The sequence below is a fragment of the Synchiropus splendidus genome, chromosome 9 (assembly GCF_027744825.2).
Source record: "Synchiropus splendidus isolate RoL2022-P1 chromosome 9, RoL_Sspl_1.0, whole genome shotgun sequence".
In the NCBI taxonomy this organism is placed as follows: Eukaryota; Metazoa; Chordata; class Actinopteri; order Syngnathiformes; family Callionymidae; genus Synchiropus; species Synchiropus splendidus.
Genome location: NC_071342.1, coordinates 11,429,631 through 11,450,864, shown reverse-complemented (window position 1 = coordinate 11,450,864; position 21,234 = coordinate 11,429,631). Strand labels below are relative to the sequence as shown.

The 21,234-nt window shown below is 43.4% G+C and overlaps 1 protein-coding gene across 6 annotated transcripts in view; it reads left to right on the top strand.

Annotated features, from left to right (window-relative positions):
* The window catches only part of slit1a (slit homolog 1a (Drosophila)), a 79,992-nt gene that overhangs the window by 34,746 nt on the left and 24,012 nt on the right, over positions 1 to 21,234 (top strand). For all 6 annotated transcript variants that reach the window (XM_053875044.1, XM_053875043.1, XM_053875050.1 and 3 more), the window contains exons 5-14: positions 4,508 to 4,579; positions 4,901 to 4,972; positions 6,191 to 6,262; positions 6,810 to 6,973; positions 11,648 to 11,795; positions 17,245 to 17,316; positions 18,894 to 18,965; positions 19,051 to 19,122; positions 19,337 to 19,480; positions 20,775 to 20,938. In XM_053875044.1, coding sequence (XP_053731019.1) covers positions 4,508 to 4,579; positions 4,901 to 4,972; positions 6,191 to 6,262; positions 6,810 to 6,973; positions 11,648 to 11,795; positions 17,245 to 17,316; positions 18,894 to 18,965; positions 19,051 to 19,122; positions 19,337 to 19,480; positions 20,775 to 20,938 — 1,052 coding nt within the window. The remainder of the gene's footprint in view (positions 1 to 4,507; positions 4,580 to 4,900; positions 4,973 to 6,190; positions 6,263 to 6,809; positions 6,974 to 11,647; positions 11,796 to 17,244; positions 17,317 to 18,893; positions 18,966 to 19,050; positions 19,123 to 19,336; positions 19,481 to 20,774; positions 20,939 to 21,234) is intronic.

Genomic DNA, 21,234 nt, shown 5'->3' with positions numbered 1-21,234 from the left:
CTCTGATTCAAACCTTGAGGCGTCAGATCTCATCTGACTTATGAGGCTCTTTGTCAAATGCTGTCGTCAACCGACTGTGGTAAGAGTTTCCTCAAACGTCTGAAAGGGGTAATTGTTTATGTTGGGACGTCAGCAGTTGTGTTTCGGGGGCCACGCTTCATTTATGCATTCGAGGTTGCGCCCGCAGACTCCACCATTGCGGGTCCTGACTGCGCAAGTCTGCCCCATCCTACACACCTCTCTGTCCCGCCGCTGAAATGGTTGTGATCTGCATCTCATGCATGATGAATAATGCTTATCTCCTTTTACTCTCTTCTATGATTGGTAGCATTATATAAGCACAGTAGGCGTTCACGCCATGCACTACTGTCAACAGACCGCGGCGGAGTACCAAGATAGAAATCTCTGGTTAATGATGTGAATCAGACAGAAACCAGACACAACCGTCGCTTGCTAATTTACAAAGCAGGCGCCTTGAGCAGCGTCTGATAAGATTGCGAATTATACATCAGAGTTCTTGCAGGAACCGATCGTACAGTCAGGGCTCTTTGTGGCGACGACATTCAATGAGTCCATTAAAAGCCGGCCACATCATGCACAAGCCAGAAGTTCATACAGCAGGAGCACACCTGAAAACATGTGTGTTACTCCATCATTAGGCCACAATGGAAATGAACTGTGAGCAACGTCAGGCCACAATAATGAACTAACTGCCCAGCTTGAGGCGTGTAGTGCATTAGGCTAAATCCATACCAGGTCTAGGCTGTTTGAACACTGGCATAGCCGCTTTCACTCACTCAAGCATAGGTCCACGCCTGTAATGAAATAGATCTGGCCTTCATGAAATCATAACCAAACAGCCTCAGGTTTGACATCATTAAAGGGCCCTGTTAAAAGACCTGGAGGTCTGGACTGTCGCCGGAGGCAGCAGCAATTCACCTGAAATATCGACACGACACTGTACGAGCCTATGAAAGGAGTTGGTTGACTGGCGTGTGTCTGATGTTTTCCATGACTCTTTACAAGGTGAACAAAGCTATGAGGTGAAGTGATGGTTCTGAGGTTGTGACCTCTGCGACATGTTGTTCACAGCTCTTTAAAAAATAAGTTCTCTGCTGTATTATTAAATATCTTGGACACGCAGAAACCTCAAACAGACTGAAGCAATGTAGTTTGTGAGTTGGCTTTCTTGTTTTGCAGCAGCAAACTTACAGACATTTTTATGACCCAGGAGGCTGTGGAAATTTGATGGAACGGATGGAAAGGCTTGGTGTTAGGCAGTGCCATGAAGATTTGAGCTGAAATAGGTTGGTAAAGATGGTGGGAAGTGGCAGCAGAGATGCTTTGCATTTTTCATGGAATAGAAACACATTTTCAAATTTTGTTCTGATAAAAGCCTTTTTCCTTCATTGCGGAACAGTTGAAAACTATTATCTATCCATCATGTCTGCCCCTTTAACATCCCTAACTTACTGCTGTCTTCTTGAGGTGTTTCGATTTTGGTGTTACCACAGCAAATAAGCTCCAGTCTTGTAACCAGTCTCACAAATCTTGTCAGTCCTATTCATGTCCATGAGCTGGTATCTAAATCTTCAACATTCTTTGTCCAACATATGCAGGTAAATAGTTGTTGATCTCTTTAGGTCCAGTGTATGTGAGATTCTGTTGTTATAGTAGGCGGTTTATACAGTAGTAATGAGCAAAACAAAGGCTCCCGTCATAAGCTCCCACTTGAATAGTGTTGAGGTGAGATGCTCTTCCTTGCTTCTCTGTTAAGCAGCTCTCATGACTTCAGATTGAGGAAACTCTCCAAACATGTTTGCTGATGGATCATGAGTTAGAGGCTGACACTTAAACAGCATGGAGCAAAACAACAAAACAAAGTTCTGAAACAACTTTTTGACTCTGCTATTCCCATAGTTGCACACAAACACATTTTAAATGACTGTTACATCTCATTATTTTGTTTTGCAGATTGAACCGCGGTCATGCGTGTATAAAATCTGTATTATTACATTTACTGTCATATGGTTACAATGAAAACTGCGGTGGCAAGCATCCCTCTTTGCGGTGGCAGTTCTCATCTGTTTTTAAAGCCAAGCGGGCTTCCTTGAGAAGTTGTTTCAAACTAATCAGAAATGTCACAGAATCTCTGAAGCAAGGCAGTCAAGGCCAAGCTTAGAAAAAAAAAATACCACTGAGGGGTAACCACAGACTATGTAAAGTACAGCCTGGCCTCCCACAGATATGTCCTGTCTGCCATTTTAAGAATGTGTAAAAGAAGAAATGTAGCGTAGCTAAATAGAATATTGCTCTGGCTGCCATAACATCAACCAGTTCAGTCTTTGAAGAGCAGATTTGTGGGCCCCGTACCACGATAGCACTCCTTTCTTTAGGTGGCAGGAGCGACAGACAGGTTGAATCATATTCTTACTTTAATGTGCCTCCACTACAGTCACTCATTCATAAGTGATTTACAATTAAAAGCGCCCCACACACTGTATTGGCAAGCTGCCAATAGGAAAGAACAGCACCAGCGGCGGGGAGCGATCCGTCGTGTTAAAGCATGCTAATTGGATTATTGGACGATTTTAGCGAACGCTTTTTCTCCAACTCCTGCCACAGTGTAATTATACTGCTGGGCTTTCTATGCCCGCGACTGTTGCGAGCGCAGCCACTGTATATTCACCGTCCAGTGGTGCCCCGCGCCTCAATATGTCACCATCGCCATTGTTCCTGGGGAACACACAGGAAGAGACACATACCAGACGCTTCAGTTGTCAACGCGGGGAAGTCATTAACAGTGCGTGTGCAGCGCAGCGTTACAGCATCTGTCTCAGGGTTGTTATTACAGGAAGGTGACGGGAAGGTAAGAAGGCCAATTACTCATCAGATCAGCGCGCAGGGCCAGGTAGACCCAAACACATTCCGCTCTCACAGAGCCCACTTGATAAGAGGGAGGGGTGCCAGACTGACTCAGATTTCAACACTGTAGTCGGCCTCCTCTGCCAAGTGAATAACAATGACATTTTGAGAAAATGAAGCTGTTTTATCTGTGTGTAGAGGAGCGGATTCGGATGGACATTACACTTGCTATTGTTGTTGCCTATTGTCTATAGGGATTCAGATGCAACGGGTGAATATCACTCGTCCTGTAAAAATGACAAATCACATGTTTACCTCGAGAGAAAGCCATGGAAGTGACGTAAGTGAGGAGATGAAGCTTAAAGATAATGTCTGCACTTTTGAAATTCAATATACTTTGGCTAATTGCATTGAGTCTTTATGAGAAATTCAGCAGAGTAAAAGGGCCATTCACACAAATGATTGAACTTTTAAATCAAGTTTTGGTTGAGTCATTTAAATTTCTCAATTAGGGAATGATGTTAGTTGTAATGACCTATCATAACAAGTCTATTACTCTGTAATGCCCACGACTATGTTCAGCCAGCCAGTTCACTTTGAAAGACCTGGTGTAAAGTACTTCAAACTCCAACTGTAACATTGTTCTCTCGTCTTGTCTCATCGCTGAGATGGTCACGAGAGGTTGCTGTATCGCAACCTACTTCCGCCAGGTCGTTCTCATGTGCGTGAACCAGTGTCAAGTCTTCCTAGATAAGCATGAAGTCCTATTTAAGAGAATTATTTCCTCACAGAATGAATATGGTCAGCTAATATTAATATTGAAATCCATGTTAGCAGTTTGTAGTGACATTGATTCTCAGGCTTTCCTGTTCTTCCACATATTGTGGAGTCCCAGACATACCTCAATGTACCATGCTAAGCAAGCAATGTTCTGCCATTGGTCTGCGGTGAATCGAACGGTTCAGCCAAAGCGCACAGACATGGTTACGTGTTTGCCATTATGCACTTTAGGCTCTCCAAAGTGGAAATCAGCTATAAGTGGTTGGCAGTTTTCTTTCCGGAGGTGAAAACTACTTGGCTCATCAGGCATTCACATGTGCCAAATACAGAGTCAGCGTTGTCATCTCCTCACTAAGACCTCAGTAGATCTATAGAGTTTCTGCTGTTTCAATAAAGCTGAAGCCACTGCTTAGCTGTTGGACTGTTTGGGGGAAAAGGATAAATCATTTCGCAAATAACTCACATTCTGTGATGTCACTAGTGATGGTGAGTGACATGAAAAGTTCACATTAGCATAGCCAACTGATTCTTTTTCCATTGTCAAGTGTGTTGCAGAACTCAGAAGTGGAATGTGAAAGTGAGCCTTGATGACCGTGATTGTATTGCATTAGCTGCACTTTCATTATGTTTTTTGTTCTTTAGTTCTTAACTGTAGTTATGTAGAATTGATCTAGGAGACAAAAAAAAACGATTTCCTAACAACGGAAATCATATTTTTAAATGTCATAAAAATCTGCATCTGGCTAAGTTAACCAATTATTTGCTCCATTTATCTTAGGTTGGACCCTGCCGTTGATAAATAAACCTTTATGACACGCATCGTTGTCTGTTGAACTAATGACCGCTCTTGTTTTCTCTGCAGAGATCTGAGTGAGAACTTCATCCAGTCCATTCCCAGAAAAGCTTTCCGAGGAGCTACAGACATCAAGAACCTGTAAGCGCCTTTTTCCCAAAAGTGATTCATGTTTAAAGATTGTTTTTGCTTCATTATTGGGTCAGATGAGTACACATGAGTGTGTTCACATTTTAGTGAGAACTAAATCTGTTTATTAATGTGTCATTACAGTGTCGTATTTGAACAAACTGAAAACACCTTGATGTAATTTTCCTTGTTTTTCATTTGCAAGTTATTCTCATCAACATGAGGCATCAGATGCATACTTAGCCAAGCCCCTCAGTTTGAGTGACAGGAACCCAGCTGCTTGGGATGTTGTGTGTATTAAACCCATCGACTTTCTCTTTGTGCTCTCACCAGTCAGCTGGATAAAAACCACATCGCCTGCATCGAGGACGGTGCCTTCAGAGCTTTGAGAGGTTTGGAAGTTCTGTAAGTGCCCTGAAGTGATGCAATTTAACCAATCCCACTCTATATTGTAAAAGCCTGTATTTAAATTAACATGGTTGTGTGTCGCTAATAAGCAGAACTAATGTATAGGCGTTGCGCAGGCCTTTAATGAGCAAGGCCTCGGTCAATATGCCAAAATACTCCTGGTGTGGGGGGCCTCATCGCCAACATCAAGCGCCATAAAGTCATTGTTCCCCACCATTGACGGCAACAATCCTCTCCATCACATTAAAACCCCTCACCCACCCACGTTTCCAGCACCTTTCTGCCGCGGGTGGGCCGTGTGGCAAGTGGGGCTCCCAGCACTCTGAATAAAATGAAGAAATGCCTTCTCCTGTGAAAGCTGCAACATTTAATTAATCATCCCTTGTCGAAAAATGTATTCAAGGGTCTTTGTGGGAGTTATGCGTAAGTTTTTTGGCGGCGTTGCTATTTTTAATGGAGGGATTCTTTGTTGCGCATATGTGTTTGTGGTTTCTCACTGATGGGGGGTTGAAAGATTCAAAAGAAAAACATTAAAATGGTGTGTACATGCCAGGAATGGATCGCAGATGTAGTTAGTGATTTGGGTTGTCATAATGTGCACGAGGGGATGGGGGTTGTTTTGATGGGCTCTGCGTGTGAGCTTTTTCTATGGGGGAGGGGGACAGGTTGTTTATAAAGGGGGAGCAGGTTGATGTATGGTAAAGGGTTGTTAAGCTGATAGAAATGACCTGATTTTCTCACAGCAGCTGATGCCAGGCTAGAAGAAAATGTGTGCGTGCGTTACAGAGTGGGTAAAGAAAATACACTTAGACTTAGACTAGAGTTTAGTGATCCCTTTGGGATGACTCCCTCCAGGAAATTTACATTTCCAGCAGCAATAGAGGCAAGAAAGGGCATGCAGTCAAGAAGAGCATCACACAGAGAATAAAAAAATAAAAAATAAAATAATAATACTAATAACCTAAAAATAAAATTGAAAATAAAATAAAATAAAAAATATATACAATAAAATAAAAAAAAGTTAAAATTAAACTAGATTAAAATGGGTTATTGCACCATAGAACAAACTTTCTTTATGTTTGCATGAAGAGCAATACGTTCTTATCGGTGAGGGACGCTCAAACTGAGCAAGAAAATATAGAGGCTTGACTGGAAATTGGTTTTTCAACGGCCGCACCGATGATGTGATTGTAATTGCTCTGTCCGTTCTTGCAGAACTCTGAACAACAACAACATCAGCAGCATCCCGGTTTCCAGCTTCAACCACATGCCCAAACTACGAACATTGTAAGTTCCACCATAGCAATCTTGATTTGGAGACGTATACTTGAAATAATTGTCCGCATGTATAGAGTCAGTATAGGGAAAATAGCAGCGTGCTTCCAGGCAGTGTTGGGGGGCAGCCATGACCACAGAGAGCCATAGAAGGTTCTGTAGCAAAGCCAGGGGTAATTATCTTCTCTATCGAAAGCGCACATAACAGCAGATAGACATAAATAGTTTGGGTAACCTTTTGTGTAGTGTGCATCCTGTGTGATTACTGAATCTCAAATTATGTTGAAATCAAGGCCATTACGCTGCAGAACACACTCTCACAGTCAGGACTCTGGCGCGCTTGCGGTGGCTTGTTGAGAGCTGCTGCTGCCAGTGGGGTTTTATTGTATAGCTACTTCATATAGCTCAACTTCAAGGAAATAATTTTGTGGCATCAAGTCCATGCTTTGCCATGTTGTGAGGTTTTCAGGATCTGACAAGATCAACTGTACTTTCAACATAAATAAAGCAAAGGGGCTTTCCTGTGTGTATGTTTGACCTTCTTGCCCTCTGTTAACAGCCGTCTTCATTCCAACAATCTGAACTGCGACTGTCACCTCGCCTGGTTGGCTCAGTGGTTAAGGCAGAGACCGACAATTGGCCTGTTTACCCAGTGCACAGGGCCAACCGAACTCAGGGGTCTCAATGTGGCCGAAGTTCAGAAACATGAATTCAGTTGTTCCGGTAAGTTTTCGACTGATGTTGCTTCCAATGTCCAACATGTTTGCAGCCATTTTTGGTGACGTTCGCAGTGGCTTTAAGGACAACAGCAGTCATAACTAATGTCACACAGAGTGTGACAGGGTTTGTAAATGTATCCAACACCTTCTCACTCTAAAGGGCTTCTATGCTGGCATTCGTCCAGACGGCTTTAGTCAGCCACATGCAACACGCACGGCTGACTTTTGTATTTTTCATAACATGTTGGACAGTCCACTGCCTGCAGTGTCTGGAAAATTTTGTGGGAGGGAAATATTTGATTCATTGAACGTGAAAGTCAAAAGTCCTCTTGACAATCGTCTGTGTGTTCAGAGTTCAAAAGAGTTGATCAAGTCAAACGTCACATAGTTAGTAGGGGGATTTGGGGTTAATGAGAAAGTAGTTTGCCATGACCTGTTGCAAGTGTGTCTGTCCTAGTCTCTGTATTTGGAAAGAAGATAACATTGAGCAGTGAAAAGATATTGACACCACCCTCCTTTTCTTACCGACAGATCAATACAAAATCTGATTGTCAGTTTCCAAACTCCCTGTTCCCAACAGATTTCAATATGAAAGTGGTGGACCAGTGGAGTGAACCACCAACTTGTCAATACCTGAAGTCTGTGTAAAGTATATGTGAAAGAAGGTGCTCCATATTTGTGTTTTCAAAGTTTCAGCAAGACTTACTTTACAACAGTTTACTAGCCTGGAAGGGAATGATGACTCCTCTAACTCAGAGACTGTAGGTGGGTGCCAGAAAATATTGACCATATACACAGAGTGCAGCTACCAGAACTTATTTTCTTGAGCTGTCACTATTCTACGTGACCAATCCTCATACTGAACAGGTATCATCCTGTGAGATCATAAGGGGTGAAGTCTTCACTGACCTTATCATCTCGGGACATAAAATTTTAGAATAAAAGTGTGGGAACCTTTTCCCTAAACAAGGCCATTTCACTGAGACACCAGCTGCGTGTGCTTCATTTATGTCAGGGTGTATGTGTGTGTCCCTGACTCCGTCCGCATGTGAATTTTACAAAGCCGTACAGCGTGACAGCACAGATCATTACCTATTCATTGCTCAGGGACAGAGATTCAAAGCGTGGGAGTGTAACGGTTCCAGAAATGAAGACGGACTGTCACAGAATGTTTGGGACACAGAAGGCAGTCTATGCGGAACATTTTTTCCTTCATGGGGGTTAAAAGTTATTGGTTGAAAACAAACTGCAAATTCCTGTCTCCAGAAGGAACAAAACGCCATGAAATAGTGGAATACTTGGAATGAGCACGCGGACGTTCTGAGCAAACGTGAAGGGCGAACTCAAGGTTTGCTTGTACGCAATAAGCAAACTGTCTTAAATACTGTTTGCTGTTTTGACATTTCAGGACATCTGCACTGGATTTGTGTTGGGGAGGCTCTGTTTTAGTGAATTCATTGTTGTGAGAACGGAATAAATAATTACCGAACACATACTGTGGGAAGTCATCAAATATATGAACGTCATTAGGCAGCCATCGGAGCAACTTTTTTAATGGCTTAAACTTTTAAAATGATGTGATTAAGCCCAATGTTCCTCACTGGCACGTCACTTCTAAAGTCTCATTTTCATTCATTCATTTTAGCTGTCCATTTGGTGCTTACACGCAGATCTTACACACCTCTTTGGACTTCTTTTGTGTTACCTAGCAGTATGAGACAGCTTTGTAACAATATTTGAGATTTGTGTGAGCGTTTCAGGTGCAACTTTTCATTCTATTATCAGCCATCGTTGAGCTATTTTTGTCACACACACAAAGGCAGGTAAACAGCAGCCTTTTTTTTCCTGCGACTGAAACTTCAATCGGCAAAAATGTGTGTTTACACTGCCAAAGCCTTTTCTTTCAGATTAGAGAAATGTTGTGTTTATCTCAGTGTTAAGCCTCCATTGCTTGGATCAACACTTCACCCGCTGCTGTAATCATGTGGTAATGGGAACTAAAATATGTTGTGTTATCCCATCTGACAGTACAAATGATCGGTAATTGGACTAAAAATGACTGGCTGAGAACAATGGCTGGCACAGCCATTAATTGAAGTCAAAATATTGTGATTAAAATGTGGTTGCCAGAGGGTTACAGTGAGGCAAGTTCTTGTTTTGGGGAATTATTGAGCTGTTTAAAATCCAGCCAACTGTGCCTATTAGCTAATAGTTGGAAGCCATTGTTTCAAAAAAACGGTGAGGAACCAAGGAGCAAGTGAATAACTGGAAGCAATACAGGAGAAACGTGCCAACACATGAGACAAAGGAATAAGGGTCAAATATAGCGGTGGTTGGGGGATAACAGAGAAAAGAAATCTACCAAGAGCAAGGGACGAGCGCACATCAAACTGCCTCACCTCAGGTATAGCTGTCAGAGAGCTGTCATTGTTTAGGCTGCTCCAGCTGTGCTCTGCACTCTCCCTGATCCCAGTCCTGTCAAGTGTGCCATGTTACATCAGAAGCTAGTTCTACTCTGCCCTACACCTGATCCCAGATCTGTCAAGCCCCGGCTTCTCAGATCACAGGCCCTCAGATCACGCAGTCGTGTGAACTATGTTGAGCCATGCTCGCAGGGTGTTTTGTTTACCTGGATTCCACTTTCTGAAACACGCCTCCATCTTAAAAGGCGATGTTTCGAATGCAGTCTTGCGTTTCATAATCTTTATTAAATGAGGAGATGCCGTGTCTCGGTCACATCAGCACAGATGCTTGACTGGAAATTACAACCGTCGCTGTTTTCTTCGAACGATTGGGAAAACAACTGTGTGGAAGTGATGCCAAGAGAAGTAGAAGAACTGACATCAGTGGGAGAGCTTCCATTCTTCGACCAAACATAAACTTCTGAAAAGGCAGATTTTAGACGCTTCAGAAGACCAGAATTCATTCAGTAGATGAGCGTGCCCCTTGCAGTGTCATGGGAGGGTTCACGAGGGAACTGTTCCCAAACCACACCTTTTCCATTCCCATCCATTACCAGCAATTGAGTCTTTTGATTCAGTTTTTCTATAAGGTGACTCCAATTCAGCTTTGATCAATCTTGTATTAGGTGCGCACTCCTTGTCTCTTCTCATTCATACGCCCCTTCTCTATGTTCTAGCGTTTTCCACACTATCTGAGGGATAGATGGAACGTTAATCAAATATTCATGATCTGAAACTGGGATTAGTGAATCTGTGTAAATCAGGCCATTTAAAAGTCTGTTTTATTCATTCTATCTGGGTTAGGCCATCTCTTACACACATGTAACACACACCCGCACGCACACACACACACACACACACACACACACAGTTCCTCCACTTCAACAGTTCTCTGACAGTACCGCAGCTATTTGAACAGGTATCCAGAGACAGCCTGATGGGTTGTGTGCTCTGTATGCAAATTGAAAAGTTGAAGTGTTTTAGAATAAATGAAAAGGTTGGGGGTTGTAAAGCTGAATGTGCAGAAAAGGCATCAATTCCTCCCAGAGAAGGCAGACTCAGGAGGAACATTTGCGGGGAGATCAATGAGTATTATTGGGAGGCCTTCAATCGCCCCTCAGATTTTATTATTCATGTCTTTCTGGCCTGCTGGAGACACGGTCACACTCTTTGATAGATAACCCAGTTTCTCACTCACTGAATCTCGAGAAAGATTTACGAGAAACGCAAGACGTTTCTTTTCACCGTCGAAGCAAACCAGGGAATGGATGTTGGCATGCATTTCAATAAGCTAGCGAAAGACATGAGTTTATTTACACCAAGACAACTCCATCGCATCGCTGCTCAAGACCTGTAGCTCACGTCTTATTGGAGCATTCAGTCGTGGGTTCAAACCTATATCAACAAGAACCAAATAGATCCAGATGCAGTCGCAGTGGTCTGGAGCAGACCTTGGCAATATGCTGCCCGGGCGTCCTGTGTCACCCTCTACAAGTCAGAGTAAAATAAATAAATTGATCATGTGTCATTTTCACTATTTTTTACCCACAGTTTTGCTTTATTAAATTGTATTGATTTATTTATTTTAAAATAAATCTTTATTTATTCATCTATTGTAATACCTTAACTGCAATAATTTGCTTTCAACTTTTTTTGCTCACACTTTATATTAGTAAACATTTATTACCCTAAATAAAATACTTAATCATATACACTTTTGCAACATATTAGCCAGGATATAATCATTATCAAGTATTTTGTATGGAGTAATTTTGCGTTGGAAGGTCACTCAGTACAACACCAGAATTACCAAGTATTATGTGTAAATAAACAAGTAATTGTTTCACAGCCTATAATGTGGCTCCTTTGGAAATTCATTCACTCATCCCCGGTCAACAGCTGCTGTTGCAGCCCTATTGGCAGCTGAGAAGAGTTGGTTCTACAGCGTCACTCCCAGGGTCTTTACATTCTGGGGTGGCCTCAGATTTGTGGTGAATGATTCTGTAGTCTCAAAAATGGTGGCTCAGCACTATGTTATGATGGCATGTGGACGTCCACTCGCAGAAGTTTGTCAGGCAAGATTTCATCCCTGTTCTCTCCTTAACCCAGTAACAGAAGTGTATTAGCAGTGTGAAAGTATAAATGTGCGTTTAAGCCAAGACTTTCATCTTACAATGACAATAATTGTGCGTTATTAATTCTTTCTTTGTCTTCAGGTCATCAAGAGTCGTCCAGTTTACAGCCGTGCAGCACAGGCGGAGGCTCCTGCCCGTCCATGTGCACCTGCAGCAACAACATAGTGGACTGCAGAGGGAAAGGCCTGAGTGACATCCCAGCCAACCTGCCCGACAGCATGGCTGAAATGTAAGTTTCTGACTCACAACTCAGCAAAACTGTGCGGCACATACGGTGGTCCGCAGACATGGGTATTGAAATTTGGTGAAAATTTTCTATATTCAAAGTATAACCTTTTTTTTTTTTTTGATATGCATCTTAAATTAATACCAAAAATCAGGCTGGAAAAGTTATCAATTTACAATCACTGCTCATTGAAGATTGAAACTACATAAAAAATACATGTGTTTTATCATGGTTTGGTGTTAAAGACGACGGAGAAGAGCAGGTCATGTATGTTTCATGTATTTATGACTTCCCAGCTTGCTTTACTCACCATGCTTGACCTGCAGGAGAGGAGTGGGACATTCATCTACTCTGACACTGAGCCAGACTGCATACTTTTATCAACTAGATTGCTGTGAAATGCAAAAAAAATACTGACATATCAGTGCTCCGACATCTGTCCGCCCATTAACTATTCAAGCCGCACGCTCCGCTCACGATAAATTCTGGGAATGCACGAGCAGACTTTAGCAGGTGCTCCTTTCACTCCGGTATCAAGGCTTTAATATTCCTGACAGGGATCTACATGAAACACTGATTTATTAACCCTGATGATGAAGAGGGAGGGAGAAAGTCAGCCGTTCCATTGCACGTTATTCCAAGTGTGTAGTGGGGAGGACGCGCACTAGACTTTCTAGGTCTCCTCCTCCCTATGGGGTCTGTTTATAAATACCCTGCTAGTATAGAAGTCACCCATCCCATGTTCCCCAACAACCCTGACCCATTTCTGCAAACCGCTGTGCTAAATTTCTTAATTTGGACACTTCATTAATACTACTGTGTGGGTGCTGGTGTTTGGGAGCCAGAAAGTACTGTGATGTATCATTTGTTCCAAACATACAAATGCTAATGATCCTGAACAGTTGGGTCTTGGATGATAGTTGGTGTTCTGCTCACAGTTTTCTTGAGGAATATGCGCACATTTCTACCCTATATTTAAAAGGCTTCCGTTGGGATCAGTGGAGGCCATTGAAATATTCCGGTGGAGTGAAAGCTAATGCGGTTCACAGGCTTTATAGACTGTACATCTCTTCACCCTTCATGTGGGTGAAGACATTGAAATGTCTCTGTGCCCTTTATGTGTAATCGGTACTTAACACAGTTCCGCTAATAAACTCCCCGTGGCTCATCTTGAACAACTTTGATCTGAGAGTCTTCCTCTGCACAATATGATCCCCAAAATGAGGCGTTTTTCTTTTTTAATTTGCCATATCTGCATGCTCTTTCCTTGCTTGCCAAACCGACCACGGGTGGGATTGAGGAGGCAGGCCCGCGGTGGAGGCATGAAAAGGGGAACGGGGAGGGGTGTCCCGCTCGGTAATTTGGTCCACCAGGTTTGATCTGTGCTTGAAGTTCATTATAAAATCAGTTTCAATTACAGCAAGGCGGGCTGCCTGGTATCAAGGCCAGCCTAATGCCTTGATAATGAGGCACTCAGAAACACACACACACACACACACACATGCTGCTCTCATTACGTACAAATCGTAGGGAACTACAAGCCTAGCCTGCGCTGCTCTCCCTAATGAATGCCAGTGTTGTGTTTATGGCTGCGAGGATGTGAGCTGCTGTTTGTACTTTTTCGTGTGAGACCAGGCCCACTTAGCCTAAACACTACCACGGCGGATTATTATGGGCCGTCGTCTGTGATGACTGAGCCGGGCCATAAAAACTCCCCCTGCCGCCGTGGACCTTCCATCTTCTCTGGATTCACACCGGCTGAAAATGGGCTTCCTTCTAATGAGAGCCATGCTCGGAATATAATGAAAGGGATGAAGACCGTTGATCGTGTTGATACCAGCGGCCGACGCACACACACGGAGATACACACATGCTAATGTTCCCCGTGATTCACTGGAGGCAAAACATTGATTGTCCATCCGGAGCCGACTTTGAGAAATGTGTCTTTTTCTCAGCAGCGTTCGATCGTGATTGGATGGATTTAGTCGCTCGCACATGTCAATTTGCGAGGAACAACTCTGAAAAGACAGAAAAGTTGTGAGGCTTTTTAGTGTTGCTTTCCTGCCTATCGCTGCTGAAAAAGTGACCAGCAAGAATCAGAATCAGAATTTAAATTATTGCCATGGTCAGTGGGGAGCCCACCAACTAGGAAAGCGTTTTGGAATAAAGTGCTGACAGAAAATAAAAATAAAAATAACAACAAGGCTGACCACGAATTCAACAGTCTGACGGCCGAGGGGAAGTTCGACGGGAGGTTCTGGTCTGGACGGACCGTAGCCTCCTGCCAGAGGGAAGAGGAACAGACAGTCTATGTCCAGGATGAGAAGGGTCGGCTCTGAATTCCAGGCATCTTGAGACTGTTCTTCTGTTATATGCTGTGTCTCTTTTAGACACCAAGCCAAGGAGCACAGTCACACTGTTCAGTCTGACCTGTGTTACAAATGCATGAGCCTAAAGTGACATATAAAAAGGAACATTCTGCTACATTAAGTATAGCTACTAGAACACATAATTTCATACTTTTTAGCGTTTCAGCAGTCAGCTATGGCTTTAATAGTCAAATTCAAATGAGCTCAGCTGGTGGTGGTATCACAAATCCCTCATAAGATTCACAGATCCGGATGGAAATCCAGATCAGCTCCATAATGCAATCGTCTGCTCCATGTTCTAAGATCAACATGAAAATTGAAATCATGCGTTTTTCTGCTGGACAGATACACCCACGATCACGTAACTTCCTTGAAAGAGTGAGCGTGGTGGAAGCTTTTGAAGGTCTTAAAGAGTTTTCAGAGAGATGGTCCTACTCAAAGATGTTTTCGTTTTTATACTTTGGACTTTATTAGTGAGGAGAGTGGAGAATTTTTGATAACCCTCCACACCACATTCTGCTCTGCTCTTTCATGTGCATCATCATGAATTTAACATTTTGTTTTTGGAAGAATCTGTAACTGCATTTGCCTTTTAAAAACAGTTTCAATATTCATCATCGTAAAGTTTTCTTTCTAATCTATAAGTCAGCCTTGTGTTTTTGAAGAATCCAGACACGCTTACTTGCCAGCTTGTGTGGGGGTTCACTCCATGCAAGTTGTGTCAGCCTTTAATATTTAATACCAGACTGCTGCTGTGAAACAAGACATTACGACATGTCTCTCCTTAAAATAAGGTGACACGGCGTTGCATATCTTTTTTGTCCTAAATTATACACAAGTTTGTTCATGTCGTTTGTTTTTGTCGTGTACACGCATGTCATAAAATCCTCAATTAAAGAGAGCTGTTTTTACCAAATGTGATGAATTGCAGCTCTGAATTACACTGGAGTATCACAGCATATTGGCATTTGTGCCCACATCCAGCCCTGAATCTGAAACATATGCAGTGGCAGACTGGTTGATGAGAGGCGGCGCTAAAGCCACCCGGTCCACCGCTCCGCCACATGGTGAGGGCAGCAGAACCACAGCTCTGTAACAGTCACTGAGAACCCACAAACACATCGGACAGACAGACAAAACGGGTCGAGAGCTTGTTCACCGCAGGAATCTGTGGTCTGGAATCACTGTCATCCCAAGAATGCCAATTGGGCTCCTAATCCTACGTCTCTCCCTGGAATGAAAAACGCACTATTGATGGGGGGAAGCTTGGAAAACCAAAGACTGCAAGGGCAGTGGCTAACAAAACATTTCCCCCCTAATGAAAAGACATGGATATGTCAAAGGAAATAGTCATCACATCTAGAAAATCTGAATTATTATGTCTACAAGTCATGTTAAATTTAATGTTGTCCTTGGTCTTAGATTCTGTTGTTGTGATGTTATGTATGTCGGCGAGACTTGTAGGGAGCAGTGGAGTCCTATGCCAGACACGGTTGGTAGTCCATCCCAGCACCGGTCCAGATCTCCTGTCCTGCAGCCAGTTGGAAGGCAGGACGGCCAGACGGGCCCGCAGCTGGCTCCCTCCGGGCCCCGCTAAGCCTTGTTAAGGACACTTTTAAAAGCTGTGAACTGACCTGCAGATAAACAGCCCTCTGCCAGCTCCACCAGGGAATTGGTCACGGACCGAGCTCAGTAGCAGTCGACTCCAAACTCACGGACAGGCATGCCACACTAATGGGCTTCAGCCAGGTCTGTTGCTCTATAGCATCTGAGACTGATTAGGGTTTGTAAACGTCCTACGCTAAATAGCCGTGCGTATGCCTACGTGCACGGTGATTGACTGTGTTGTGAGAGCGTGACAATCTTCCCCCGGCATGTCGGAACAAGTTTCAGTCTACAGTCCTGTTATGCACCGCTATTTGTGATCGGACAGAACTCACAAACAAAACAGAAGGAAGAAGAAGCTGGAATCAGAATAAAGGTTTTTCGACAGTCAAAGTTAAACAATATGCAAGGTTAAATGAATGCCTCGATGTCATAAGAGGGGCTTGACGTGGCCTTGGACTGGGAGTATTCAATGTATATTTAGGGGACGTAAGTGGCACTGTTACCTGATGGACAGACCAAGTTCAGGATTGTATTTTTCTTTAATTGTCATGAATGTTATAGGTATATCGTGCTGTTCAACAGGCTGAAAAAGCAGCAGCAATGATAAAGTTTCCCTGTATGTGATTGAAATTGGCGTTCAGTACCATTGAGCTTTCAGTCACATGACTAACTTTGGTGGACTTGGTGCGGAAAGACTCCCATTGCACAGACTGCAGTGGCTTTGCTGTTGAAGTTGATGTCAGGCTGGAGGTCTTCGCTGAGAAGTCCCAGTTTGTTGTCATAAAGCTTTTGCTCTTGTGACTTAGGTCCCTCAGAATAGGGGGTTATCGATGAGATATTTCAAACGCGAGACCTCTAAGATATTGGAACCTTCCTCTGAACGGTTTTTTGGAGTGATTAGAACCTAAGCTTCTTAAAAGCCTCTCAAGTGCAAGGTCGGGGTTGTTGCTGTTTTCATTGAAGGCGCTCATTGCTCCTGTCTTTGGTTTGCTTTCCTTTCAAACTGCCAATTGCACTTCTTCCCTTCTATATCTCAAACAGGAACAGGTAAATGTAAACCTTACAGGTTCATATTTCACCGCTGCTGTCGAGGTGGACACCGCTAGAGCAGGAGACAATTCAAAGTCGAGCGGACGGTTATTGATCTCTGGCTCTGGGAAACTAAAACAGTTTGATCAAGAGGAAAAATGATTATATTCCGCTGAACGGTTAAACGCCGTCCCTCAGCCGTAAATAGAACCCTTCCCCTGAAGGCTTTCTCCTGAGCACTTTAGTATTCAGTCTGTTTATTGGTTCTGAGGATGTTATGACTTGGACATGCCTTGACCGAATACAGCTGTGGAATGGATCGCCCTTAATATAATCAGACCAATCAGCAAGGGTCGGAGGTGATGGGACGGATTACTCAGCTCTGTTGTCATGGAGAAGCCTATTGTTTTGTTAACTGATGATATCTCCTCTTCTCTCTCCTGCAGACGTCTGGAGCAGAACGGGATTAAGTCTGTCCCACCTGGGGCCTTCTCTCCCTACAAGAAACTGCGTAGGATGTAAGTACAGCAGTGCACTCTGCCCAGAGCTACATAACACAGACGAGAACAAGAGGTGGAAGGCTGGAAATACGCAGCAACAAGTGCCTGTGTTCAAGCCGACCGCTAAAGAGCATGAAGTATTCGTTCGCTCTCAGCCTTCTGACTGTTCTAAAGCAAACACTTGGATGATACATGTATGTAATAACGGCTCTCCTCTGACTGGTTTTCCCCTGGCCGCCGATGTCCAGTCTGTGTGTGTTTTGCCTGCGTTGGCAAACTGCAAACCACAGCTGGGATGATGAGGGGACAGAGAGTGTGCCGGAATGAATGTTGAGGCTTTGGGTGCTTGCTGGGAATGAACGGTGACAGGCTGGTAGTTGAGGCTGAGTGGTTTTTCACCCGGTCGTCCACTCACCCAGCCAGCACACCAGCTGCTCAGCCAAAACCCATAACATCAGCACCACCAGGACTGACCGACATAGCAGCAAGAGAGTGGTGGAAATGCAGGGTCATGGAGTTTTTTCTTGCCCTTATTTTAGAGTCTTATATCCTCTACTTATGTTTGAAGGTCGAGTGAATCAGGGGCCCTTCCTAGAAATGTTACCGTCATGGGGCAATGTGGAGACACTTGCTGGTGCAAACAATGGTAACTTAGCGTTACACACAAATGAAATAAGTTTTGATGTGTCCCAGCCAAAGCTCTCACTGAAAAGTAATTCTTTTATTGGCACATGCTAACAAGGTAAAGAGCTTCAAAATAGAAATGGCCTACACTAGTGAATTCTGAATTTAGCTCCAATTGTGGAGCTCCTTTGACCTGTGGAGGCTCCGTTGCTTCAGCTGGCCATTGACCTTCACCATCTCTTTCTGACAAAGACGTGGGATGAAACGGATGCATCACGCCGAATCAGTTGACTTTCCAGGGTCAGATGTTTCATCCGCCTCTGGTGGTCTGTGGTGAATTATATAAGAATGTTTTGAGGAAATATTAGTGAAGTGAATGTGTGTTTTTCCCTGGCTATTTTTGGCATGTGCTGGTATGTGTGCTATGTCTTCCCTTGACCCGTTGTGTTCCGTCCCCGTGACCCCACCACACACATTGTCTTTCACCTTGTCTTTCTTTGGAAGACCAGTGCATGACCTTTGTAGCAGACATAGATAAACATGAATTTTGGCTGTGCTTATTTTCCACGGACTTATGTAAGAAGACAAATGTGTACTTATTTAAGCATTACCCCCATAGAGGAAATGCCCCCCCCCCTCATACCAGCTCAGTGATTTTCCTTCAAAGAAAGCGGGATCTTTTATCCACATACTGCTGCTTGTCTTTGGCTGTTGCTTCCAACAGGCAGCACAGATCATGAGCCCTGCGGTCGTCCTGCAGGGAGAGGCCTGTGGATTCTATTACTGTCTGTGATGCTCAGGTCACACGTGCAGCGCTCTCAAGTCGCCTCCCTTTTTTTAGGCATTCCCTGATGTTGCCAGGCTAAAAGCTTCAGTTCTTTTGAATTCATTCAAATGGAGGAACATGAGTAAACAGTCCCACGAGTGCTCCCTCATTATGAAAAAAAACACCTATCCCTTGTTTTCTCCAGAGACCTAAGCAACAACCAGATTTCAGAGATAGCTCCAGACGCTTTCCAGGGACTTCGCTCCCTCAACTCGTTGTAAGTAACTCTGAGGCGTTGTTTGCTTGTGCACATTTCGTCAGAGAGGCCTTTGTGTGTCTTAAGAAAGCTTTGATTTTTCTAGAGTGCTGTATGGAAATAAGATCACGGACCTGCCCAAGGGGGTGTTTGACGGCCTCTACTCTCTTCAGCTGCTGTAAGAAAACAAACTCTCTGCTGAACACCACACTCCCTCTACACCCACATAGAGGAGTCGTAACCTTCAAATAAACTTTGTACCTGCGCTAAGTTTTTAAGTCGGAATGCATAATTAATGACTGCACAAAGCAAAAGTCTGACAAGCTCTTTCGTGCACACTGTTTCGCCTCAATTCCTCACCCTCCATGTTTCTGTCTCCCCACTTCTTTCAGGTTGCTGAATGCCAATAAGATTCACTGCGTTCGCGCCAATGCCTTCCAGGACCTGCAGAATCTCTCGCTGCTATCACTCTACGACAATAAGATCCAAACACTCGCCAAGGGCACCTTCACTTCCCTGCGAGCTATACAGACTCTGTAAGTGGAACACACAAACATTCCACCCGGGCACATGCCGAGACGTCCTCATAAAACATGAGCCGACGCAGAAGTTGTTCTTGTGCGGCGGAGTGTGTAAAACTGTCATCTTCACAAACAAGGGGCTGAGATATTTCTGCGTTCCAAATCAAGCGTTCTTCTGTTGTTTTTATCAGCACAGGATCCAAACTGGTGTCCGTCTCTGACCCATGTTGAAGGTGGTGGAAGTGAACTGTGTTTGCCAGGATGCCCCTTTTTCTGTATTCATGTTTAAAAAATGTGTAAAACATTCTGACAGAAAGGAAAGGAACAGCAGGAGTAGACCTGGTCTGATGACTCATTCAAATGTATCCTTTTCATACACAGTAGATTGTGATAATAATAAATAAGTTATTTCAATGCTTGACGTTTATTATTCTTAAAGAAAAATCCAAGTCAAATATTTATCTGGTTCTTTTGGCCTACGCAGTATATCTTTTTACAAACGATTTTACTAAAATAAATAATAATAATAATAATAAAATAGACTCACAGCGATTAATGTTTTTTTTTCATAAGTTTGGATTTGCTTTTTTCTATTTTCTTCTATGTTTAATATTCTATTCTTGAGTGTATTTGCTTAAAGAAGCAAACAAGTACATTAAAAAGAGTTCACAGGTTTAACTTTTGAGAAGGCATCACATCATTATGCTCATCCACCAGACACAATAATTTAAATTACAAAAAGTCAATGGAGTATGAAAAAAGAAAATGTTAATTTTCTTAATATCATAATAAGTATTTTTTTGGCTCTATATCTAGTCATCAATTCATGAGTCAGTGTCAAGACATGACATGAATGATAAACTACTGATAAACTTCACATCTACCCGTTTTGAACTTGTGACTTACTTACACATAGGTTTCTATGTTTAGCAGCAGTGAACATTGGCAAGTCTTTGTGCGGCATAAGTGGGAATTCGTCTAAGAATTGGAGCCACTGAGTAATGTTGGCTGCCTGTTTTGAGCGGTGACAAAAAGATGGGAAATGTCAAGTGTATTGCTTTTAGCAACACTGAATCCAACATTTGCAGAATAGATTTTCCTTCATTGCTATTAATGACGTTTAGTTGAATGCAATTTTCCAACTTCCTTATTATGGTTAATTGGATTCACTTACTTTTTTGAGTCTGCAGTTGTTATAAATCTGTTTTTATTGGGCGCCAACTTTGGAATAAGCCCATTCTTCTTCTGTTCATTTGACCAAGTCTGTTATGCCGCGCTCACCTTTTCTTCTTTCCTTCTCTTTTCCCAGTCATCTTGCCCAAAACCCATTTATTTGCGACTGTAATCTGAAATGGCTGGCGGACTACCTGCGCTCCAACCCCATTGAGACCAGTGGGGCCCGCTGCGCCAGCCCTCGCCGGCTGGCGAACAAGCGGATCGGACAGATCAAGAGCAAGAAATTCCGCTGCTCTGGTAGGCTCGCGCCTCGCCCTCTCCGTCCCTTCTCTATTTCCCAGACCTTCCCTTGGATCTGCTATTGCTATTGGTGCCCCTGAATCTATATTCCCAGAGAAGCTCCGGGCAAAGAGGGGGAGAATTTCTAACTATTTCCCCAATTGGTTTCACATTTTAACCACAGTCAGCTGAGATTCCCCATTGTCGCTGGTAAAAGGGCTAGCATTTCTGTGTGTGCCCACTACCTCTCTGTCCTCTGCCAGGCTCCGACCACCTGACATCCCAGACAATTCCCTGCCAGGTTCATGTTTCCC